The following is a 26,626-nucleotide window of genomic DNA, read 5'->3' on the forward strand; positions in this document are numbered from 1 at the left end:
AGCTTCAAAAGAATCCAAAGCTTTTTTAAATATTGTTGATTTATAGTGCCACCATACAGTTTTCCATGGTGCTGTACAACAAAAAGTTTAGCGGGACAAGTGGTATCGTAAAAAACATTACAAACCAATTGAGAATGATTGGATATCTTTATAACTTTGGGTCATTAACATTTTTAATGCAAAGGAGAAATATTATTTAAGATTAGTAGATGAGATATGCAACTAGATTAGGCCACCATATTCTTATTTTTCAAATTCTCATTTATATTCTGCCACCCAATACTTGATGCCCAATGTCGGCATATTGCAGAAGATTTTTTTAAAGACTAAAGGAAATGTTACAATCTTCCCTCTTGGATTGCGTCTTCATTTATATAGCAAGATAACATTAGGTTTTCACAGGGCCGGCCCAAGGCATAATGCCGCCTGGGGCGAAGTTTAAAGCGCTGCCCCCCCCATTATCTACCCTTCCTCTGCCACCCCCCCATTATCTACCCTTCCTCTACCGCCCTTCCTATTATCTACCCTATCCCCCCCCTTTGTACTTACCTTTCAGCAGTCCTGCGACGAGTCTCCCTGCTCGGTCTCGGTGCCGGCTTGTAATGATGAGCGCCGAAAATGACATCATCTTCCGGCGCTCAGCATTACAAGCCGAGACCGAGCTAGAGGGCTCGCAGAAGAGAGAGAGGGGCGTCGAGCGGGTAAGCGAAAACTACTCGGCGCCCCTCTCTCTCCTCCGCTTTAAAAAAATAATAATAATAATAAAAAAACGTTAACACAACCTCTAGACACCTTTTTCAGACCTCTTCTTTAATATCAAGATTATTTTGCTGACAAGTCCAGTTTATGGAGAACCTCTACAAGTGCCACCTGGAGCAATTGCCCCACTCTGCTCCATTGTAGGGCCGGCCCTGGGTTTTCATTTTGAATATGTCTACATACCAACTCTTAGATTACACTAAGATATTTTGTATATACACTTTTGGACTGAAAGTTATTACAGAGAATGGATGCCGATTCATAGCACCCTGCTACTACATCATAGCCATAATCTTGCTACTACATCATAAACAAGGTGTTTGATGAGGAACAGTACATGTAGAGGTTCTCCATAAACTGGACTTGTCAGCAAAATAATCTTGATATTAAAGAAGAGGTCTGAAAAAGGTGTCTAGAGGTTGTGTTAACGTTTTTTAACAGAATGCATGGATGTTTTTGAGGTCTTGATTTGTCTTTTGGGAAAGAGAGTTTTTTGAGAGTTTTTAAACACTCATCTAAAGCTCCTCTTATTTTACTATTTTTTGTAATTAAACAAAAATGATTACAAAGAATTAGAAAGCTGGTAAACTATTAGGCCTATCCCAAAGGAGGGGATACATTGCATGCTGGGATATATAATTTTCTTGATAAAAGAGACTGGAGATTTTTGTTCACATCTTTCAATTCAAATATCGGTTTAGCATCTGCTAGCACGGCACAAAACTGGCTCTGAAAAGGTTAGGACGAATCTGTATGAAGAAACACGAGCAGGACTGTTTGGCTGCAGAGATATATTAGCTATGGATTACCTTTAAATGAATTGCAAAAACATTTGTCAGCAAAATCTACCATGCAGAATGATTCTTCTTTCATAATAGCTGTGCCAGTACTGCGCTAATCCCTTATTAACACACATGACAAATCCTTATATTTCAGGTAATTCTGGAGTTTACTCTGCTTCTTTCACTTGGATTCCTTTTCCAACATAATTCTTTAATTGTTTTTTTATTACATTTGATGGATAGTTTCTTTGACATATATGATAATGGCTGCGAATATACCGTTATAGCCACATTGTTGTTGTGATGGCTGAGTTAACGAGATTATTAAAGAAACAGAGTGCAGGCAGAATCACAGTATCCTCGGATGTATAGTGCCCATCACCGCAACAGCATGCATCTACTGAATCTCCACCCGCTATAATGAAACTTTGACAGTGTATGAGCTGATACTTACACACCTCTTAGAAGAGTAACAAAGTCAACTGGCTATTATAACTTGTGTTTTCTCAATTTGTTTGTCTATGATTAAGCCTCTAAAGGGGAAACGTGTGAGACTGTGCTCTCATGCCATAATGTTTTTATGATATGAGAATAAAGCTTGGATCTTACTTTGGTCTACATTGTTGTCATTTTGGAATTCATTATTCTACTACGAGCTCATACACTTACAAACTTTACAAGATTATTCCCAAAGAGATGTTTTTTGGTGTAAATCCGTCACTGATTTCCATTTCTGCCTAAATATAATAATAACATGGGTAAATGTGCGCCCCTAAACATTAGAGAAGACCCAATTTCATACCTACCGCCAGTCTGATTTTCTCAGGACAGTCAAGAATTTTGAGCACCGTCCAGTTGTCTTGGGTAGCTACCCCACCTGATCTCCTCTGATCAGCCCAGGGAAAAATCAAAGGAGCTCTCATTTTGCCTCCTTGTGACACTAGCATTACAAGGTGGCTATTTGGGTAAGGCAGTTGGGTGGGTGGCCACACACCCCAGCCTGTCCACTTCCAGGGCTAGCCATGCTCCCTACTTCTTGCCACAGCCCCAATACAAGTGTCCAGCTTTGGTCATGTTAAATGTTAAGGAGGGTATGCAATTGTGATTCTATTATTTTATTAACGTAAGGAGTTTAAGAAGTAAGGAATCATTTATTCTTTTGTTTTACCAAGAATTAAATATTCAGTGTAATTCGTACCATTTAGTAAGCCCTGCCATCAATACTGATACTGGCATAGGTTTAATGAAAAAAAAAATAGAATTTTTTGGCAGATAAGGAATCTTCAGCCCATTCTTCTTTAAGATTTTTAAAACCAATTTCTCGCTGCAAAAATCTCAAACCTTAACCAGTCCTTGGTCTCCTCTCATATTCAAGATCAGCTTACGCATATCCCCTGCACTTTTAATTCATTCATTATGCTAGCTTTACCATGGCTGCTGGAAGTCTGTTCCACTTCCAGCCACTCAGTAAAATAAAACTTCCTTACATTACATCTAAGCCTCTGGCACACTAATGTTAAAATATAATCTCTTGCCCTATGATGTGTTTTCCTTTGAATTATGCTTCCCTATTGTACTTTGTTTAATCTCTTTATGTATTTAAATACGTCTATCACATGCCCTCTCTACTCTCCTCTAAGCTATATTTTTTTTGGAAAACATTTTAAATGCATTGTCATAAAATGTTTTAATTTAAATGGTTATTAGTGTACAAGAACAATACATCTCTGTTTCTTACCCTCCTTGTACTTGTATTGTGATGTAATGTCCTGTTTCAAGTTCCTACTTGCTGCCTTGGTGCTGATATTCTTCCCAATGCAGTTTTTCTCCTCCTTAATTTGAGAGGTTTCCTCTTCCCCATTTATCTCCGCAACCAACCAGTGGACTCGGTCAGCATTCACTTCGGCAAACACAAATTTGGCATCATATGGCAAATATACCTCTCCATTCTTTATTGCCGTCAACGAACAAGGACCACATTGAAACACACCTGCCAGTGGATAAAAAAAAATCACATTTGATCATTTAAAAGATGTTGACCAGAAGTATTAAAATTACATGATTACATTGCAAAGAGCATTGATTTATAATAGTAAAAATTGAATGATTGCTATTGATTAAAATGATTTGGTTTTTCAAACTTACACCTTGGTCCTAAGCTAACAAACTAATTTTAAAAAAGGCATTTTTTTTTAAAACTAATAGACTTATTTCTGGAGAAATTAACCTGTATTTGATCACATTTTCTATTCTGAATACCCAGAAACAATGGGTGCATTATAATTTTCTATTAGTCCAAGTTACCAAATAAAATTCTAAACTCACCATTAGCACTACAGTTATTGAGGATGCCTGCCCTTTCCTGCGATGGAAAATTAATAGACCCAGTTTATCACACTTGCTATTAAGGATTATTTGGTGCCTATAGACTTACCCTGACTTGGTTCTTGTGGGGTAGCATCGAGTGCCTGCCAGCCATCATATCCACTGGGCAGATCAGGTCGTTTCATCCACACATCATTCCATACGTGGAAATTCCTATGAAATAAAGGAAAACATTGTTTTAGGATATAAAATTGTGATGGGCTGGTCCTTTAGACACCAATGTCTATTTGTTTTGGAAGAACATATTATATTCTGAACAGTTAAAGATAGTGTGAATAGCTGGACCATACCAAACTGAATCAGAAGTCCATTCATCTAGTTTTTCGCCTTTTTCATTCATGTAAATATCAATTTTTAGATTTTCTTCAGTATCGTGAGCTGAAGAAAAGTTGGTGACACTTCGAGCTGGAATTCCTATGCAACGCAACACTAACAAAAGAAGAGAGAAAAGGGAAAAACATATGGAATGTTTCAAAATATACACATGCCAATACTTTCCTTTATGGTAGGATGATAGGATGCTTTCAAATAAAAAACACAGTTTTGCTGCTCCATACCAGTGGTAAGAACTCCAGAGAAAACCCAACATTGTCCAAAAAGGACAGGCTTCTTGGTTGTATAGTATTGCTGTAGAATAGCACTACTTCCTGTCCAGGCAGTTGGTGAGGTTCCAGCAGAATAATTGCCAGACCAATTTCCAGTTAACACACCACGGTCATCATTGGAGTTAACCTGAATGAAAATGGTTTATGAGTTTTTATGTAATTGAAATTAAAACTGAGTGTAATTCTGGTCTAGACAATAAGGCATAAAACATACCAGGGCAGAGAATTTTCTAGATATAATCACTGGGTCCCTTCTTGCTGCAGGTTTGATCCCACTACGGTCAAGGAGGTACATACAACAGTCCAAGACATCAACTTCATGCTAAGGACAACAAAAAAAACAAACTTTAGGTTTTTGAATTTGTAAAAAGGAATTTTGAATGATTTTGAGATAATTGAATCCAACACTGAAAACCAGACACCATTTCTGTATTTGCTTTTTTTAATGTTCCTATTTTTATTCTTATTCATATTTTCTAGCTGATACTGCACTACAACACTTTTATGCCAACTGTCAATCTGTTTCCCATGATCACTTGGTGAAGACAAAAAAACAGGAAAGCCAACAAGTAGCTCTCCAACTGCCATAATGGCTTCAGAGTCCCATACCCATTATGGGACCTACATTTCTACATCATATAGAGTCATATGTTGGTTACTAAAGCTGTAAGACACAGTGTTTAAGCATGATTATAGTAAATTGGACAAAATCAGTGCAGTAAAAACAAAAGGAGTAGTACAACACCAAAACTGGCATAATTTTTTCTATTAAACAAAATATATATTAAGAATATATTGTTCATATTTTTAGGAAAAAAATATTAATTATATTAACCTAGCAACAGATCAATAAATTCAAACGCAAGATAAAAAATAAATAGACCCACGTGTATGGTATTCAGTTTTTAAAAACTACATTTTTTGCACGCCTGCTAAGAATTATTAACACTTTATGAGACGGCAATGAGGAAATTCTGTACTGAGTAACTATCCAGAAAATATAGATTTGCCCCTTTTTGTCTTAATATTTGACATAGCCTTGATAAGTAGAAGTAAATAAATAAATACTTGGCCAAAGTTCCATGGTCTTGCGCTGATTTTACTGGATGATCCCACATAAATGTATCCTGAGTCTTTCAGAACATACTCATTCCTTTCATCCTCATTGGGCATATAGACATTGTCATCTATGAAAAGTGGAGGACCGCACTCATTAAATTACAAAACACTAAAATCCAGAAATAAGTATGCAGCTTAACATGTCTTGTCAGTGTTGCCAACTCTGCCAATGTCTATCATAACCTACCAATGATGGGCTTATTCCCAAAGGCAATTATTCAGTGGCCCAGACCATGCTCATGTTTCAGCCCTACCTGAGTTGCATAAAATATTTCTAAATTTTATTTAAGTTGGGCATTTGTTTTGGAGGCAGTGATGTATGACTGTGTCAGAACAAGACATTGCATAGTTCTAAAAGGACCACGAGGGAGCAGCATCAGAAGGATTATAGAGGCAGAGGAACAGATCTCTGCTCCCTCTGCTATTGATACACTTCAATACAGTGTTGCCCTAAGCCTTGCAAAAGACAGCACCATCCTGCCTCCCCACCGGACTTTGCAGTGTACACAGTAGTAAGGGTTTGGTACAGATCTTAGTTGTTATTTACTCTTTTGCAGTCTTTGCCTAGCTCGCTGAGCCAAGAGTAGCAGGATACAATGGAGTGAATGATAGAGATCTATGCCAGAGGAGGCAAAGATCTCCAAAACTGGGTGAAATAGGCATCAGTCAATGGACAAATTGGCCTCATCTGACTCTTCCTAACAAGGCATAAATCCATCTCTGCCCTGTAACAGACCCTTTCCATGAGCACCCCCACCAACAAAAGGTATGAGGGTAGAAAAGGGTGGACATGGTTAGGCAAGGACAAAGGATGGGTGAACTCCCCAGGAGGTTTAGGAAGAGGGGAATGGCTAAAGTGGTGGAATATAAAAGTGCTTTAATTCATCCCTGATGCTTACAACAATGGAGAGGATTCAAAGTTGGCTGTCATTTAGGGAGGCAGGACTTGCTCAATAGTTACTACCCTATTCTATTCGGCAGATTTCCAACCTATTTACCAAGGGCAATGTTGGTGCATAGTGCTGCTCACAATCGTAAATTTAGATAAAAAGTAAAACAAACGAATCAATTAGAGGAAATTAAATTCACAAGCAGCAAAATAATTTCCTGTGTCCCACTGTTTATTTATACAAGATCAGATATTGTGGTAAGAATATTGTGTAGTTTATCAGTACCTGGACGGTACCTCTTGGTTAATTCTGCTCTATTTGATTGAAAAAGGCAGGATCAAGGCAGTCGATAATTACCTTCACACCAAGGGTTGCACAGCATATAAATGGGACTGTCTGCTGGAACGTAGACAATTCCTTTTCCTGTTACCACGCTCAAAAAGTATTTTCCGACAATAGCGTTGGCAGCGCTTGTGACAGCAATCAAGTACTAGAACAGAAATAAACACTGTTTGTTAGAGTGGATATCATTTGTGATTTTGGGAACTTAAAGTATATTTAGCAAATAAAGGGTTGCAGTCACTTATACAATGCATTAGCATTTTGCATTTTAACAATGACTCACTTTCAGCCTGGACGCAATATTTATCAAAAACAACAAAAAGGAGCAAATCTGAGGCATGCTAAGTCTGGATAAATTGTAGTGGAATGTTTGCACTGATTGTTTCAAATTTGACCTTGAAAACTTTATTTTAAGTAAGTATATGTTTTTTTTCAAATCCTGTCTGTAGATAAAGGTATTTCAAGTAAATTGACCCACTTTTTTCCAGATTTTCCATTTACCCAGTGGTGTGATTTCATTTTACCTCATTGCCATTGAACTGTCGGATGGCAGCGCTCCATTGCTTTGTCAAGCTTGTTGAACCCACTTCAATTATGACAAGTGTGCCATTAGATTGCATTGGACGTGGTCCTAAGAAATGCATACATATGATTAGCAACACTTCAAAAAACATTTACAGTCCTAATTTTAACATCAATATCTTTCACCTTGGGACTGATGTAATCCAGTGAATGAAAACAAAAACTGCCTCTCGTGAGTTGTTGGCACTTGTCCAATACACAGTACATTTTTGTTCATGAAATATTAAAATAATACAGTATTTTCTCTATGTGCATTTATATTTTTACACTATGTACACAGGTAAAATACCGTATTGGCTTGAATATATGCCACACTTTTTCCCCCACTTTAAGTCTTTAAAGTGGGGGTGCGGCCTATATTCGGGGTCTAGCGCCCGACGCCCGTATATCGTGCAGACGTTCACCGGCTGCGGCGATGCAAGCGTTAACAACCTCTTGCTGCCGGCACGTCTGCACGATGTGCTTTAACAATCTCCCTTGCCGCCCCCCCCGTGGGAATTCTCAGTAAGGGAGATTGTTAAAGCGCATCGAGCAGACGTTCACCGGCAGCGGCGATGTGCGTAAACAGCCCCCGCTGCCGGCACATCTGCACGATGTGCTTTAACAATCTCCCTTACTGAGAATTCCCACGGGGGGGGCGGCAAGGGAGATTGTTAAAGCACATCGTGCAGACGTGCCGGCAGCAAGAGGTTGTTAACGCTTGCATCGCCGCAGCCGGTGAACGTCTGCGCGATATACGCTAACAATCTTCCTTGCCGGCACTCCCCACGGTGGAAGTGCAAGCACCGGAAGTTGAATACGCGTACTGCGTAGCTGGCCCCCGCTGGCCCTGCAAGACCCCGGGGAGTCTGCACTGGTAAGTCTAGGGGGGACCTCTTGGGGGCAGAGTGGCAGCATATCTCAGCGGGGGATAGAGTGGCAGCATATCTCGGGGGGGGGGCACATCTCGGGGGCAGAGTGTATATCTCAGGGGGGGATAGAGTGGCAACATATCTCGGGGGGGATAGAGTGGCAACATATCTCGGGGGGGCAGAGTGGCAGCATGTCTGGGGAGGGCAGAGTGGCAGCATGTCTGGGGAGGGCAGAGTGGCAGCATGTCTGGGGAGGGCAGAGTGGCAGCATGTCTGGGGAGGACAGAGTGGCAGCATATCTGTTCCACTAAGTGTTTTTTTTTTACTAAGAAATTTTTTTCTTTAAAAAAGCACATAACGTTTAGGGTGCGGCCTATATTCGGGTGCGGCCTATATCCGAGCCAATACGGTATTTTTTTTTAAAAGTCAAATTTTCAGTCCAGTCCACAATTTATTTAAACTGACATGTATCATTACAGATCTAAACATATAATAATTATTTCCCTTGAGAACCTGTAGGAGATTTTGTAGTATTTTATAGATTATATAAAGTATAGATGTGTCTTAATGAAGTACCTTGTCAACAAATATTTCTAAGTTACAACAATGTTCTTCAAGTTTGTTAATAAGGAATAGGACTTTCATTACTACATTCACAAGCTGGGAGTAAAACTAGAACAACGAAAACAGTTGTTTTAGGGAATGAGGAGCCAACAGCCATGAAGCTAAAATTATACTAAAAGCAACATTTTGGAATTTTGAAAATAATGAAAATAATTCGATGGTAGTGTGCTTTATTCTTACCAATAGTAAACTGCAGTTGAACTTTGTCCTTTTTAGTAAGTTGCCTATCAAATGTAATCTTCAGAGTAAACTCCTGTCCTCTTCTTAGAATGAGGTGTGAGTTGTCGTACTCTGAAGTGTTATGAAGACATTTATTCTCGCCTTTGAGAAAATCGACTTTGGTAGCTCTCAGATGCATTTCTAGGATTTGATATTCCTGACTGAAAACAATATAAAAGTGATACATATTTAATTTACGTTTTAGTTGCTTTTCCATTTAAACAAAATGGCGTATGCCCAAAAAAATATGTGAAATTTGAAATTCTTGATATCTCGTACTGGGCATGTCAAATTTTGCTCACCTGTTACCTTCAGGTGATGCAAAAAATTATATTGGAACCTTACTTAGCTTTGATCCTATCCACATTTACCCATTTAAAGTCCACCTGCTGCATACTAAAATACAATGTGATTTGTCACAACAAGAGGTCTTTAATTTCACATGGTCGGAGTTACAGATAATTTTACATTCTTTTACATATTTAAAAGACTAGGATAATTGTATGGTGTTCCCTGCTGACCACACTGTTTTGGTGTTGGAGGAAAAATACACTTTTCACAATCCTATCTTTCTCACATTGGGTCCATGTGTATTTATTGTGCTATTATTGTGAAGTGGACATATCTAGTAGTAGCAACAGCTCAGCCACAAAGCGGTAGATCATTCACACTTGTAGAGCATGGCTGCCCATTGCTAAAGAGCTTAGTGAGTAAAAATATCCTCACTCACTACTACAGAGTTTCAAACTGCCTCTGGAGGCAACATCGGCACAAGCACTTTGTGTCAGGAGCTTCATGAAATGGGTTTCCTTGGCTGAGCAGCTGCACAGAAGCTGAAGTTTACTACCCTTACGAAAAAATTACTGCAGTTTTTCTGAAGTAATACTGCAGTTTTTTGGACATGAAAAAACTGCAATACTGCACTTTTACTGCAGTATTACTGCACATTTACTGCAGTTTTACTGCATTTGTACTTCACTGTACTGCAGTTTTACTGCAGTTATTTTTGTATGGAAGTACAAATGCAATAAAGCTGCAGTACATTGAAGTACAACTGCAGGTTTGCAATATAAAAAAAAAAGTGCAGTAAATGTGCAGTAAAACTGCAGTACAGTGAAGTACAAATGCAGTAAAACTGCAGTAAATGTGCAGTAATACTGCAGTAAAAGTGCAGTATTTTCATGTCCAAAAAACTGCAGTATTACTTCAGAAAAACTCCAGTAATTTTTTGTAAGGGATACGCAATACCAAGTGTTTTCCGGAGCAGTATAAAGCACATCACCACTGGACTCTGGACTCTGACGTGTTTTCTGGAGTGATGAAGTCTGAGTTTGGCACATGTAAGGAGAACGATACCTAATGGAATGCATACTGCCTACTGCAAACTTTGTTGAGGCTGTCTTTCAGGGTTTGGGCTAGGCCCCTTAGCTCAATTAAATGGTAATGTTAATGGTACAGCAAGACATGTTAGACAATTGGATGAGTTTGGTGTGGAAGAACATGACAGAGCCCCCATCGAGCACCCTTGGGATGAACTGAAACGGAGATTGTGAGCCAGACCTTCTCATCTAACATCAGTGCCTGACCTCACAAATGCTTTACTGGATGAATGGGCAAAACTTCCTGCAGAAATCAATATACCACGAATAATGCATATTTCCCTAAAGTGGAACTTAACCTTGACAGCAAAGGCTATTTGGCAACATGTTATAAGGGGAGTAAAGCCAGTTGTAGTTGCACCATATGAGTAAAGGCGCAGTCTTATTTTCAATGCTGTGGTATTTTATATTTAACTTAACATTTCTGATATTTTGTGCTGCATATATTTAAGATACAAAACCTTGGGTGTTTTTTTCTCTTAGTGACTGCTCTAAATGGACCCTCAAGCCATCATGTGCACTTCAATGCATATGACATCGGCATAGTCTCTTTAAAGGCTTGTGTGTTCTCCTTGCAAAGGCATGAGGTGATTCTGCAGAATTCCCACACATGCAAATGCCCCTTTCCTAACTCCTTTCTATTTGCTTTGCAGCAGAGGTATTCAGCTGAACACATATTCTGACAGGTGGTATAATATTAATTACCGCCAATCAGCTCTAGTGCTGGCTTGGCAAGCATTTGGGCAGGGGTCTAAAGAGACCCCACCTTTTGCATGCACGGAAAGCACTCCTATTTCAAAGAAAGTGCTTTCTTGCCATTGATTGGCTGCTCACAAAGTGATTAATAAAATAAACACTGTCTACTATTCTTGACATGTGGGATTCCAACTCTCAAGCAGGGCATTTAAATCTGGAAGGTAGGATACTTTTGCAACCAATGCAGGAAAATACCACTAGGGGGCACCAAATGAATAAAATAATAGGGATTTTAGGAACAGCATCAGTTTGTCATTGTAGAGTATAAAATACATTAAAATAATAGAGGGAGACCTGTTGGCTTCATTGTCTCTTTGTTTATAATGTTATAACCAGATAATTGCTACTAAACAATTTTAAGAAGTCTGGCAACAGGAGACACAGCTATTAAACGCAATCATACCTAATTATATGGTTGTAACGTTCATGTAATAATAGTTTCCCTATATTGCATGTTATGCTGAATGTACCAAAGGGAAGCTTTCAATTAAATGTAATTTTTATAGGGGCAATTTATAACCAAATCACATTATACAGTACATCAAATGACATTATAGTGATTACACAGCTGTCGTGTGTTCAAATAGGAACATTATGTTATTTATTAATTATGCAAAAATAACACATTTGCCTTGGGAAACAATGTTTGTCTTTCATTAGGATAACGGCAATTTCTTTTAAACACCAAGGTCTCTCATTTGTAAGATGGGTCCTTTGGTGATTCTCCATTGAAGCAAAGATAAATTACATTGCGAGTATGAACTCCTTGGAGTGGTCAATGGCAGACCTTGTCAACTCCAGCTGTGTGCAACCAAGTTGATCATGAAAACCTGTACTCTCACTTTATGACCCACCTTTATGTTCCTTTTAGGTCATCAGTGCCATTTGGATTTCTTACCCCTAACAAATATAAAAGAGTTAATAGTTTCCACTCACCGACTAAAAGTCCCTTTTCTGTCCTCTGCACGTTGTTGTAAACTGGCAAGACAAAGATCCTTGCTTTTTATGTAATCTCACATTTTGACGTCAGTAAGGAAACACCAATGAAGTAATGTTTAAGTAATCTAAATAGAGGGGCAGGTATGAGGAGGTGGTTGCAGTAAAGCCTATGTGAGAAAAGTTCACTGCCAAAAACCTATCCCTCCCTAATCGAGAAAAAGATATAACTATTAGAGAGAAAAAAAGAAATAAACCTATAGGGGCAGTAATGCCATTTTCTAGTATATCAAAGACTGTCTGAATGCTTCACTTTATTATATATTATATTCTATTGGATTTACTGACATGATAGGTAAAACTGCACATTAAAGAATTGCCTTTTTGTTGAGTGGAAGCTGTATTTGTCCTGTTTTTGGTTAATCAATGTGGTTCAAGCATGTATTACATGTTTTCCTTTTCCTCAAAATTAATGTTATCTCTATGAAAGCTACTAGTATGTAAGAAACCTATTGTAAATACAGTATTCCAATATTAACAAAACCTTTTGCCATTAAGAACATACCCTTTAAGCAAACTCCATTGTTGGAGGAAGCGTGGTTAGAGATGTAATGGGTCCGGGCCACCTACCTACCTTATCCATCTGGCCAACTTATAGCACTTAGCTAAAAAAGTACCACAAGGTTGTAATGGGGGAGCTCAGACCTCAATTAGTGTCACAGCTTGCTTGGCAAGTCTGGGAAAATAAGAGGAGTTCCCCAACAGCCCATTATCCCAAAGGAGGTACAATAAGGATATCTGGCAGAACAATGCGACAGAACCCAAATCTGTGACTTTTCTTCAAAAAAACATGGCGGGTGGGAAATATATTTAAGATGTTAAGATTGAATAGGATGCAAACACCATTGGTAAAGTTACAATATGTGATATGTTTCAATGATATATATGATTTGTGAAAACCCCATTGTTTATTGTTTTATTTCACATACGGGGCCTGCTTCAGATAACACATATAATATGTGGCTACCAAAACCAACATGGGGAACTGGGAGCAGCTGCAGAATAAAATCCCTTATGAAATCCAGGCCACACCAAAAGCAAGCAGAAATGTTATGCAAACTGCAAAGGGTGTTGAAAAGGTTACTCTAAATGAGCTCCTTAAATATTGATTTTCAGATTATAAAGAAATGATTCTGCTTCACTTTCAGTCCCAATAAAATTAATGACAGAATGCCACCCCAACTGTAAGCATTGCCACTTGGAATTTTTTTTTCTGTGCCATAACGTACCGCAAAACTGTTGCTGTGTTTTATTGTGAAGTTTAACAGAGAAAGGGAGTCTTGTTTTAAGGGAATATCATTAAAACATTAAAATCACATATTTCAAAAAAAATTTCCATGGGAGTTTGAAAATTAAAGGCACATTTTTTTTTCTACTGCGACATAGAAGAAAACAAATATTATCTTGTCACATAGTAATGTTATGAAGCAATGATGATGAGCAAGCTCCAAATATTTTAACCTGTCATGTTAACCCTTATGCATATGATGGAGGCTTATTATCACTAGTAAACTTGGTAGGTGAGTTAGGACCAAGCCATGGATGTTCTCACTCTTCTCATGGGTGCATTTAGGACCAATAAAATAGATTATGTTATCATAACCAGATTCCATAGCAACATCCTTATTGGCAAAGTGTGGCTTAGTCCTTGCTAAACCCCCTGGCATGTGGGAGCACCTAGACCCCTTGGGTCTTGGGCCAAACTGTTGCTACGGATTAACAATCCATTATGAGGGCCAACCCAGCCCATCTTGCATGAGAAACTGACCTGGGTTGGCCTTTCATAACAAATAGTTCACTTTGCGATATAAGTCATCCTACTACACAGTAGCAGGAGTTAATGGGATCACAAGGATGCTTACTTTTAATTGCATTTTCTTAATTATGTGTTCATTTTTTGTGCTTTTATCTATTTAAGAAACTGCATCACAATACTTGAAAGAGTTTAGCCCAGGTCCTGTACACATTCCCAGAGCAGAAGAAAAACCAAAAGCACCTAAATATTTTAAATATTGGTTTTATCTGCAAAGTTTTATTTAAACAATTTAATTTTAATTAATTTTACTTATAGAATAAGAAAATATATAATAATATTAATTAGATGTTTCTTGGCTGGCTGGGATCGTGGTGATCTGGCTACTGCACTTCTTCCCGAGTTTTGTCTAAAGGCTGTCTTGTACAGCGGGCAATTACTTTCAAGGGATCCATGTATAAAGTGGATATAGAGGCAAAAGGTGATCATTGTTGACCTTATTTGCATGCACCTACCCAGAATCCCTTGTGGTTGTGGCAGCACCATGAGATTTCTGAGGGAAAAACAAGCCTTCTGGCTTGTCTGGTGTCTGTAGATGAGTGTTTAATAATGCTTCTACTACCCCCTTAATTTTAAGTTGAAGGGTTTTCCATCACCTTTACCCACCATAACTTTGGTTATTGGTATAACTCATTTGCCTTTTTCTGGATTTTTTGTTACTCTGTCGCTCACTGTTCAAATAAACCTACTGAAATTATAGACTGATTATGTCTTTGTTAGTGGGCAAACGTACAAAATCATCAGGAGATCAAATAATTATTTCCTTCACTGTATCTATCTATGTATAGATTTTCTGTGTTTAATAATAAGAAAATGTATGAAGATCTATTAGCCCACAAGAAAATGTAACTTTAGTTGAAGTTGATACATTTTATTGATCCAACATAGAAAAATATGTAAAGATACATAAGCTCTTCGCGTTCGTCTTCACATTCGCCTTCTGGAAAAAATAATCTTTGTATTCTACGAATATTCGCCTGTTCCTGTGTTCCTTTTGGGTGAATATTCGTATACGTTCTTCGTATTCGGTATTCTCTTCATTTTCTGCTGGTTTTCTTAACTCTTCCGTAGTATAGCAGAGGTTAATAGCAGAATCCGTAGGATTGCACCAGGATTTAAAAGCTCATAAGAGAGACTTTATTGTTCGGCGACATGGGGCTTGTCTGGCATCAACCAATGAAGAGCAGTTGCCCTTTCCCATTCCTTCTTTAGTGTGTCAGTGCTTGGCATAAGTTGAACCAGACTGCTTGGTCATTGAGTAGCTAATGAGCCGAAGTCCTTGGGAACCTCTATACTAGAGATTGAGATTCAGCAAGCTCGGACTTGACCTAGGCCAAGAATATCTCTAAATAGTACTGTTTGCGATGCTGCAATTTGAGCTAAAGTATTATTAATAAAGTAAATATTAGAAGTTACCACAAAGGTGTTAGTTGGGTCAGTGCCTTTACCTGAGAACTTCTTTATTACCCTTTGTTTTAAAAAAACACACATATAATAAGGCCAGCTAAGGGTAGGGTGCAAAAAGCACTTGGATCTAGTTAATCTCTTTCTATGTTTTTGGTTTTTTTTTTTAAACTTCACCACTGTGGGCTCCTTACATTTCTATATATTTTATGCCCTTTTGGCACTTTTACAGAATACATTTATTTTTTTCTCCGCCTCCTTCCTTTCTTCTTTTAAATCCCCTCTCTTTCTTAACTCATACTTTTTCTTTTGAGAGTCATTTCATATACAGGTTACGTTCACCTGCCAATGCTTTCACAAATATAATAAATAAACACCATACTTTATAGCAATATAATTTCTTTACTTGCCTGGCAATAAATAGAAAACACAGAAGGACAATTTAACCAAGACCAGTTGAAGCGGCCTACTTTCCTGTTGTAGGGGAGAGTTTTATATTCTTCCTCCGTGGGACCAAATGGCTTCTTTATTTAGAGACACATGAAATGCTTAATGTAAGGAAGCAATTATTTTAACAACTGTTTCAGCAAGAGGTATAAAGAAACAAAATCCAGATAGCTTTCACAGATTTACAGTATTGCACTTGTATTTTATGTTTTTTATGTTTTATGTTTACTCAAACTTTTAAAATTTGGCTACATTATCTACATATCCTTTTGGAGAATATCACTAAGCACATGGATCACCCATTTTCTTATTACACACACACAAACATTTAGACACCCATTTTGAACGCAAGCATTTAGACAACCATGCTCACACACCCTTACACACACTTGCACATACCCATCCATGCTCACACACATACACGTCTGTGCTCATACACATCTGTGCTCACACACATAAATGTACTTATACACACATACACATCAGTGCTAACACACTTACACATATTGTCAGGGTTCCACCCTAGCACCCTGGACTACTGTATGTGATAATCATAACATTGTCATGTCTACATGCAGCCACTAGAGGCCACCCTTCCCTCTCTGGAGCACCCCTTTCTAATTACTTGGGAAAGCTGAGCCACGTTACCTGGGTTTAGCCCTGCCCTTTTTTACCTGCTCTGCCATTCAGTCTGGGCCTTTGCATTGTTTGGCTTAGGTTCTTGTTAGTCTGCTTGTAGCTAAAGCTCCATGTACTTCATTTTTATCTCCTGTCTATGACCTTGGCTACGTTCACGATCTAGATTTGTGTACCAGATCACATTTGTGATCTAAACTTACCTACCTGTCCAGCCGTTTCCAAGCCGTGTGCCCTGCCTGAGGGCTTCCTAGCCGTGTGCCCTGTCTGAGGGCTTCCTAGCCGTGTGCCCTGCTTTAGGGCTTCCAAGCCTGTGCCCTGCCTGAGGGCTTCCAAGCCGTGTGCCCTGACATTCTGAGTTCCCTGTCCTCGCTACAGTTCTCCTGTCCTCGCTACAGTTCCCCTTTACTCTTCAGTTCCAGTCCTGCTTTCCTGTCTGTTGTGTGCCTTGGGTAAGCAGGTCGGGTAGGAGCCCAGTTGCAGGGGATACCAGGGGCTCTGATGATTCATGACTGGTAGGTAGGTACAGACAGAGCCTCTGGTATACCCTGCAACTGGGCTCCTACCCGACCTGCTTACCCAAGCTCTGACACATGTACATCTGTGCTCACACATACATGCACACACTTACACATACATGCACACACACTTACTCATACATGCACACACACTTACACATACATGCTCACACACTAACTTACATGCATACATACATGCATTCTAACAAACACATACACTTTGCCCCCTTCATCTCTCCCTTCTTCCCTCACCCACCCCCTTAGCTCAGGTGCCTGGCATGTCATCGGTCGTTTACTGAGTACTTTTGCGTGTCATGCCTGGCATGTCATTGGTTGTTAAGAGGTTCATTCTCTGCAGTTGTAATATCATTATTTTCTTGTTATTTATTGATCTACCTTACTGAAAATAACCTCTGTAAAGGTGATGCAATTCACCTTCCTGTGCTGTGCTGCAAATGTATCTACCGCATACCAAGGATGTATGGTAGTGTTGGAGGAGCTAAATTATGCTAATTATGTGGGTTGGTCATAGTAGGCAGAGTTTTGGGGGCAGTGGATGTGGTAAATTTTCAAGCTATGGTCAAAGTGTTCCTGGAATTTGTTTTCAAATGTTGGCCACTATGCATCATGCAAAGCAAGTTGTGGTTCCTGCAAAGCTGCATTTACCTTACAACACACAAGAATCCCGAAACACCTCTCACACATAATTCCATCATATGAATTCCATGGTGTATATTAAGATCATGTCATTAAACTAGGGAAACTCCTCATTAATTATATACTTAGAAAAAATGAGTTCAAAACAAGCCCTTCAAAAATAAAATATATATCTTTATTATACAAAAATATAAAAACACATACAGCACTCAAATATTGGACAAGAAGATCTCTAAGAAACAAATCCGAGCATGTGAAGGTACTAAAGTTGCATATGTAAAGTAGCCTGTATGCACTATGGCAATAATGTAAATAGCAATAAGGCGTTGACACCTCAATTACTCTCTATGGAGCAAACGGGGCAACACAATAACCTTTATCCATTATAACATGCCATCGCATTCCAACTTATATCGTGCATCAATTCTTATTAAGTTCATATATACATGGACCATCTGATAACCACTAAAAGGTATTACCATAAAGTGCTACACTGCTTACCCATTGTGTAAATATGACCTCCACTCCTCCACGCCTAACCGAATGTCTGCACTTAACTAATTTTAACTGCCCATGGGGTATATAGTTTTAAAAAAATGTATGATTTGATGGGCTAAATCAAATTGGCTGGATTCAAAGATGTCCCAATAAATAGGACATGGGCACAGACTGATCAGATGTTGAAATTCCCAAACAGATGCACACCTCACAAAGCTGACCTTTTACCTCCCAAATAACCAACAAACCATGTATGGGTGGTATCACTGTACTCAGGAGATGAGTGAGTTTGTTTGGCTGTGGCATACACCAGGAGCTATTAATTCATCAATAATATAGAAAAACACACAAAAATACTAATGCAAATTTTGATAAAGGCTGGTAAAATGTGTGTATGTAAAAAGCTAAAATACCAGCATTTGAAATACCTTAGGGTATCTAGTTTGGAAAATATATGATTTGATGGGTGTAAATTGAATTGGCTTAAGAAATCTACCAAATAGGACTTGGGGGCAGCATGACCACATGTCAAAATTCCAATGTGAAAAATGCACACTTTAGTCCACTTTAGTCCCCAAACAACCCAGCAAACCCATGCATGGGTGGTATCACTGTACTCGTGAGATGTGGCTGAACACGTATTGGGGTGTTGTTTGACCCTTGGGTTTTCAAACATATATGGTTTTATGGGATAAATTGAAGTGGCCGGCTTCAAATATGTCCCAAATAGGACATGGGGGCAGTATGACCATTTTTGAAAGAGAAAATGGTTCTGAAATATCAATATGCTACATGCACATATTGCCCTATAATTTGAAAAAAAGCAACAAAAAACATAAAAACAGAACAAATAGAATCAATTTAGCAGGTTTTCTTTAGCTTTTGTAAAAGGTTTAAAAAAATTCAGATAAAAGTGATTTTTCAAATTATTTACCATTTTATTATTATTTTTATTCTAGTAAATTATGTAATATCATCAACATAATGGTATCTAAAGAAAGCCATTCTTATCCTAAAAAAAACCGAACACCGCAGATACGTTAAAACAGCCATTGTCACTAAAGGTACAAAAAAAATAAATTAAATCAGCCATTGTCACGAATGGGTTTAAAGGCACAGCCACATGCATTCATAAATAACCACAGAGAGATAATGAGAAACAAGAGAATGAGAAAGAAGAGAGATGGGGAGAAAGGGGGGGATAAGAGAGGTAGGGATAGATAAAGAATAGGAAAGATAGTGATAGATGAGAGATAAAGAAATAGGAGAGGGGTAATGAGAAAGTGGAGAGAGAGTGTGTATGTATTTTGAAAGTGTTTGTATGTAAGGGGAAGTGTGTCTAAGAGCCAGTAAGCATGTGGCTGCAAGGGCAAGTGTTAGAGTATTTGTATGTAAGCATGAACGTATTCTATATATTGTTGTTTATAACTATTTGTGAAAAAAACAGTTGCTCTAAAGAGCTTAGGTACTGTAATAGGATGTCATCTTTGCAATAAGTAAGTTCTTGAAATTTCATCCCTGCTAGATATTCCATGGTGAACTGTAAGTGGCATTACTGGAAAATGGAAGTGTATAGGAACAGCAACAACTCAGCACAAAGCGGAAGACCTTGTAAAGTCACAGAGCGGGGTCACAGAGTGCTAAGGCGCTTGGTGCGTAAAAGTCGCCAACATTCTGCTAATTCCATAACTAAAGAGTTCCAAACTTCCACTGGCATTAATATCAGCAGAAATAATGTAAAGATATAGAAAAAGAGGAAAGATAATAAGAAAGTGAGAATCAAACAAAAGGTAGATTAAAAAGAGGAGAGGTAGGGAGAAAAAGAGAGATAAAGAGAACGTAGGCGAAATAAAGAGAAAGAAGGGTAGCGATAAAAGATAGATTAACAGAGAGAAATGATAAACAGAAAGGAGGGAAGACAGACAAGGAAAAGATAGAGAAAAAGGGGGAAGTAAAGAGAAAGAGAAGGAGAAATTAAGACAAAGAGAAAGAGGAGAGATAAAGAGGATATCAATAAAACAAAGATATATAAAAATAATGGGAAGAGATAAAGAGAAAGGGGAGCGATAGAGAAAGAGGGGAGAGGAAAAAGGGGGAGATAAATAGAAGGAGAAAGGAAAGGAACAAAGAGAAGGGGAGAGATAAATAGAAATGGCATAATGAGAATGGGAGAGATGGCAAGAAGAATGAGACAGTGGAAAAAAGGGGAAAGAGAGAGTGTGTTTGGATGCAAGGCAAGTGTGTGGATGCAAGGCAAGTGTATGCCAGGGTGTTTATGTGTAGGGGCAAGAGTGCATGTGCATGTTTTTATGGGCAGGCATTTGTAAGGGCAGTGTATATATGTGTAATCTGACTGTCTGTCCATTACTGTTCCTATTTTGGGCCTAAAGGGTAGAAAATTAATAAAGGGTGCACATGAGTCAAACTGAGAGGACCTCTGACTTAGAGGAGGCCATTGTGAGTGCAATCCAGGTACTAGGGCAAGTTCTCATGTGTGCAATCTGGGTGCTGGGACAAGCCCTACGTGTGCATTCTGGGTGCTGGTCAAGTCCTATGAGTGCAATCTGGGTGCCAGGGCTATCCATACCAGCAATGTTGTGTTTTCATGTGGTGTTTATTTGATCTATACCTGAACTACATGGGAGGTAGCACAGTGAAGGAAAGGACCAAGGGTCCTATCAACGCAGGGGATGTGTATGATGTGCTCACAAAGGGGGAGGGGTGGAGCCAAAGGGATGGCAAAACAAACCAGCCCTGTGTGGGGACCAGCCTTAACCCTCCCCTGCCGCACAATTGCTCCAAGAGAGTGTTAACCCTGCAATTGCCAGTTTACTGGCTACCACGTCCCAGCTGCCATAGGCAGCATCAGGAATGGGGTAAATGTTATCTTTGGTCCTCAAACACTTGTAGGGACCAGCCCTGACCCTCTCTTGCTGCACAAAGGTTTGTTTCTTCAGCCTCCACAAGCTTGTGGGGACCCAGTCACAAAATAGTATGTGCTCCTATGGAAAAAAAAAGGTAAAAAAAAAAGCGAATGTATAGTTTATATGTGTTATTTTGATATTTAGGGGTAGGTTTACTTTCCAAAATCATGAAATGTGGCTTTCTGATTCAACCAAAAAAAAAAGGCGAAACTGTGATTTGGGCTCTAATGTGACTGTAATCCTGGCATACCCCACATGTGTGGTATCTATGCGCACAGGAGAAGTTTTTTTAAAAATTTTCCCTGTTCTAGCTAGCTAAATGTTCAGCATCCATCCCAAAATATACCCGACTTAGAAAGGTAGAGAAAACCCCTGAAATTCTGTGTCTGCATCAACTCTCCAGTCTTCATCTGAATTGCCAGCCACCCCCAAGAAAGACAAAATACTTTTGCTTATTAGCAAATGCATCAGATGCATTATGTACACAAACAACCTGCTCTTTGACAGGATATATCCTCAGCCAGGTAATGAGATAATTTTCATTTTCATTACGATGTTCATTACTAGTAAAGCAGCTGCTAACTGATCGATGTTTTTTATCTCAATGACACAATATGTTATGCTAGATGTACAGCCCACAACCAACCAAACATTCTTAGTGGCAAGGAAACCATGTAATCAGAACAATGAAAAGTAAAACATCTATGTTTCTATAAATTAATATATAAGTTTAATGTAGGTAATGTATTGATCATAGTGTTTCCATGGATCATTTATCTTCTGTAGCACTACGTATATTCCTTCATAGTTTAACTTTCTTTCTTGGTTTCACTTTCATCTTTTGATGGTGGAGTTCGCTTATGGAGCAAGAGAAGTCCGCATAATGTTATTGAAATGCCCACCCACCAGAGTAGAGCGCGTGATTCTCCAAACAGCACCTTGCCCAGGAAAGCCTGCATTAAAAAATAACAATTTTAAATAAATTATTAATGTATTATGTATCAAGAAGGTGTTAACATCATATCTTCTGGTGGATATCTGGCAGACTGCTACAAAAACAATAATTTTACAATGTCAAAGTATCATGTCTCTATTTTACACCTGACCTCAAGTCACATAGTACTTGGGCTTGGACATCTTCTCATTATTATGGTTTTAAATCACTAAACTTTATGTTGTCACAAGTTCCCTTCTATTTAAAGGGGCCTCACTGCTTAGTTAACGGTCTATCATTTAACCTGTTAATACATTTTATGAAACATTGTATGCATAGACAATTTCTTGACCTAACTGGGTATACAATAGGTCAAGAACCATTTTCCATGTGTCAGACTTGACTTACATAATTTAATCTTTTTTCCCCTTTTTCCTAAAACATTTCCAGTTATAAGTGGTAGAACCACGTCTAGTGCCGAAAGATTTCTTTTTAACTCCTATTTCTTTTTTGTACCCTTCATGACAATGGCTGTTTCAATGTTTGCAGTCTTTGCGTTTAGCTGTAATTTTCTTCTTTCTCATTTACCAGGCAAATTATATATTGTAATTTCGGGACAAGAAGGTACATCTTATGTACCTTAAAAAATATAAAATTGAAAAGGGGGACGTTTTCTGACTTTTACCTAAAAAAGCTTTTTTCATCTGCAAAAGCTAATGAAAAAAAACCTGCCAAATAGATTCTAAATATTTGTCCTGAGTTTAGAAATACACAATGTTTTATGTTTTTATCTGGTCATTCTGTACCATGTCCCATTTGGGACATCATACACCCCAGGGTAATTTTTTTAAATGCTGATATTTTAACTCTTTCCATGCAAACATTTTGCCACCAGCCTTTGTCAACATTTGCAGTAGTATTTGTGTGTGTGTTTTTTTCCACCCAATATGTTTCAGGTATGAATTTACAGCTTCTGGTATATGTTACAGGCTTTCATTACGTTTTCAGCATCATCTCCTAAATACAGTGATACCACCAATAGGGTTGTACCTGAAAGACTACATTTGGGAGGGTATGCAATTTTCAATTTTGACATCTAGCCATCCTGCATCTATGTCCTATTTGGGACATATTTGAATCCGGTAAATACAATTAACCTCATCAAATCATGTAGTTTTGAAAACTAGACAACCCATGGGTATTTCAAATGCAAGCATTTTAGCTTTTTCCATGCCACTATTTTTGTGAAGATACAGAGCTAATTTTAGGACTTGCTCATAAAAGTAAACTTTCTGTTCATTTTTACATTTTAATGCAACTGAGTGGTTCACCTGATGGTGACATAACTGGAGAATTATGTTTCCATGTTACCACATTTTATTTATTTTTTTAACTTAATTTTATTTTTTTCCTTTATTTTACTAATCACAGTGTGATTTATGTGGGGGATTCCCACTGGAGTCTCTTGCTTCCTCAATACGTCCTGTAGAAAATGAACTTGGGCCATGATTTTAATGTGAGATGCACTTAACCTGAAACCTATCCAACATGGTGCAACAGCCAAAACAAGTGACCTGGTGCATTAAAACCTATTGATAAACTGTCACAATATTAATGAGACTTAAAACTGTAAGAATAAATTGCTTTAAATTAAAGGTTTTAAGGACTACAAACTTGGGCTAACAGTGCGCAGGTTACCTCCGCTGATGATGGAAAACACCTAGAGTGAAACACTATAAGGCATGAAACGTGTTAAGCTTGCACAGTTTTTGGTTTGCTAAATTTCTCACGTTGATTTTATATGGATTTACCGTATTTGCTCGATTATAAGACGAGGTTTTTTTCAGAGCAAATGCTCTGAAAAATACCCCTCGTCTTCTAATCGGGGTCGTCTTCTAATCAGACCTCAAACAGAGGTCTAACTATGAGACTAAGATCCAGATCCCCCGCACCGCGGATCCTTCTGTCTCCCCCCCCCACACACACTTACCGGTGCTTCCAATTTCCTGCTGTATACCAGTGAAGCGGGTTGACGTCAACGCGATCTGCGTAGACAACTTACGCTGCACCCGGAAGCGGGTGCGGGGAACTCTGATCTCTGACAGCTGGGGAAAGTCTGCGCGATGGACGCAGACAACCCCCGCTGCTAGCCACACCTCCTTCCGGCTGCAGCGTAAGTTGTCTACGGATCGCGTGGACGTCAACCCGCTGCCCCGGTATACAGCAGGAAATTGGAAGCACCGGTAAGTGTGTGGGGTGGGGTGGAGTGTTAAATGGGGGGGAGACAGAAGGAAGACTGCTGCCCCGGTATACAGCAGGAAATTGAAAGCCCCGGTAAGTGTGTGTGTGGGGGGGGGAGTGTTAAATGGGGGCATAGGGCATTTCTGGAGGCAGAGTGCTCTATGAAATGCCTTTTAACCCCCTGAACGCCACTCTGCCTCCTGAAATGCCTTATACCTCCCTATATGCCAATCTGCCCCATAATATGCCTTTTAACCCCCTAAATGCCAGAGTGGGATATAGGGGTATAAGGCATTTCTGGAGGCAGAGTGGCACATAGGGGGTTAAAAGGCATATCATGGGGCACAGTGGCATATAGAGGGTTAAAAGGCATATCATGGGCCACAGTGCCATATTGGAGTGGCAAGCCTGGGGGGCAGATGTGCGTAACTGGGGGGCAGGTTGGAAAATACAAGGAAATAAAAACAAAAAAATATTTTTCTCAATCATAGCTTTTATTAAAAAATGTAATAGTTTACATGAATTAACATTTACTGGTAAAACTTTTCCTATAGGGTCGTCTTATATTCAGGCTTTTTCTTTTTTTCCTAAATTAATATTCAGATTTTAGGGGGTCGTCTTATAATCGAGCAAATACGGTACTTCTTAACAATGAATTGGAATACAAGTAAAACCGGAGTGCTTTTCTTCTCTTCATTTTCTTCAATGGAACTTACCGAAGATACAAAATTTGAGGCAGTCGTTGTCACTGTCGCAGTAGCTGAAGAGGAAGAGAGTCTTAAGGCTTTTGCAAAGAAGGTCCACATTACAGCATTGCAGAGGAACACCAGGCAGATGCAGCAGAAGCGAAGGAGAAGGTGGATCTGCAATACAAGAAATGTTCCATAAATGTTCTACAACAAAGTTTTATTGTGCTATTGTTTCACATCCTACAACATTAATTAATGTTAATCAAAACCTCTTCTTTTTTTGCCCATTTTGCGGCATTTAATAAATGGATGGTGGGTTATTTTTTAAGCACTTTCAGGCTGTGTAGTGTGATACAGAAGAACCCAAGCTGTGGGTTGGGACAAACTAGCGTTTCCAGCACTTCTCCGTGAGCCCTGGCACAAACCTACGAACATCTGCAGGGACCATGTACCAACGTGTCAATAATTGGTAAGATGTTTTTTAGGTAAATCATATTTTTTCTTTTCAAAGACATAGAAACATCAAACAAATAAGTTTGGGAGAGATAAAACAAACGGTGACTATAACAGAAAATAAAATGAAATAGACCAGAATAGGTACAAAAAAAAAATAAAAAAATGCTTGAAGTACGCACTGGATCACAGACACCGCTCTGTTCTGCCAGAATAAACCAAGAATGAGCATGGTGTAAAGCATTGTGGTTAATATGTAAAGGACTCAAGCTCCAACGAAGAGTGAGAGGATATAAAAAAAAAAAAAAAGGGGGGGGGGCCTCACAAACACAGAGACACAGAGAACAGAGAGGGTAGGGAGATAGGAAGAGGAGAAAGGAGGGGAAAGAGGGCAGAGGGAGAGAGGGAAAGCCTGAAAAGATAGAGAAAAAAAAAAAGGTCAAATCAGGATGAGAGGATGTCCAAGTAGGTCAGGGCCAAGGCGAGTCAAAGGTGTTACAACCGAAGGAAATCTGACAGAACCGCAGAGGACTGGAAGGTAATCCAGCATGTCCAGGTCCCTGTGTAAGCCTCCATCCTGTTGGAGGACAGGTGGAGCAACTCCTCTATTACTCATATTTCCTCTACCCGGGACACCCATTGGCGTAGGGAGGGAGGCTCAGGGCGTTTCCAGCACAGGGGGATCAGGCAACGTGCCGCATTGAGAAGATGCCATATAACTGAGCGTTTCATGGTACCCAAGGACCTCTCGGAGTGAAGAAGGAGACCCAGAGTCGGGGAAGGCGCTATTGATTTGCCCACAACCTCCCCCAGACAGCGAAAAACACCCGCCCAGTAGGACTGCAAGCGGCCGCATTCCCACCAAATATGCAGGTAGGTACCAGGTTCGAGGCCGCACCTCCAGCAGGACGGATCACTTCCCGGCAAAAACCTGCTAACAGCCACAGGGGTTCGATACCACAGGGTCAAGAGCTTGTATGCAGTCTCTTGGACCCTGGAAGCGATGGAGCATTTGTGTGTCAAGACACAGATCTTCTCCCACTGGTGGTCAGAGAGGACGACACCGAGGGCAGATTCCCAGAATCCCATAAACGACGGGGACACCGAAGAGTCCTGCAGCAGA

General features: G+C 39.2%; 1 protein-coding gene across 1 annotated transcript in view; it reads right to left on the reverse strand.

Annotated features, from left to right (window-relative positions):
* LOC149286616 (protein-glutamine gamma-glutamyltransferase 4-like) overlaps positions 1 to 26,626 on the reverse strand; it is a 31,881-nt gene that overhangs the window by 5,139 nt on the left and 116 nt on the right. The window contains exons 2-12 of the mRNA XM_089493841.1: positions 25,078 to 25,224; positions 21,077 to 21,264; positions 9,120 to 9,319; positions 7,407 to 7,513; positions 6,898 to 7,030; positions 5,600 to 5,718; positions 4,746 to 4,853; positions 4,484 to 4,658; positions 4,217 to 4,355; positions 3,976 to 4,079; positions 3,280 to 3,531 (exon numbers count right to left, since the gene is read on the reverse strand). Coding sequence (XP_089349967.1) covers positions 3,280 to 3,531; positions 3,976 to 4,079; positions 4,217 to 4,355; positions 4,484 to 4,658; positions 4,746 to 4,853; positions 5,600 to 5,718; positions 6,898 to 7,030; positions 7,407 to 7,513; positions 9,120 to 9,319; positions 21,077 to 21,264; positions 25,078 to 25,224 — 1,672 coding nt within the window. The remainder of the gene's footprint in view (positions 1 to 3,279; positions 3,532 to 3,975; positions 4,080 to 4,216; positions 4,356 to 4,483; positions 4,659 to 4,745; positions 4,854 to 5,599; positions 5,719 to 6,897; positions 7,031 to 7,406; positions 7,514 to 9,119; positions 9,320 to 21,076; positions 21,265 to 25,077; positions 25,225 to 26,626) is intronic.

The sequence above is a fragment of the Sceloporus occidentalis genome, unplaced genomic scaffold (assembly GCF_023333645.1).
Source record: "Sceloporus occidentalis isolate IW3139 unplaced genomic scaffold, rSceOcc1.0.p SCAF_67, whole genome shotgun sequence".
In the NCBI taxonomy this organism is placed as follows: domain Eukaryota; kingdom Metazoa; phylum Chordata; class Lepidosauria; order Squamata; family Phrynosomatidae; genus Sceloporus; species Sceloporus occidentalis.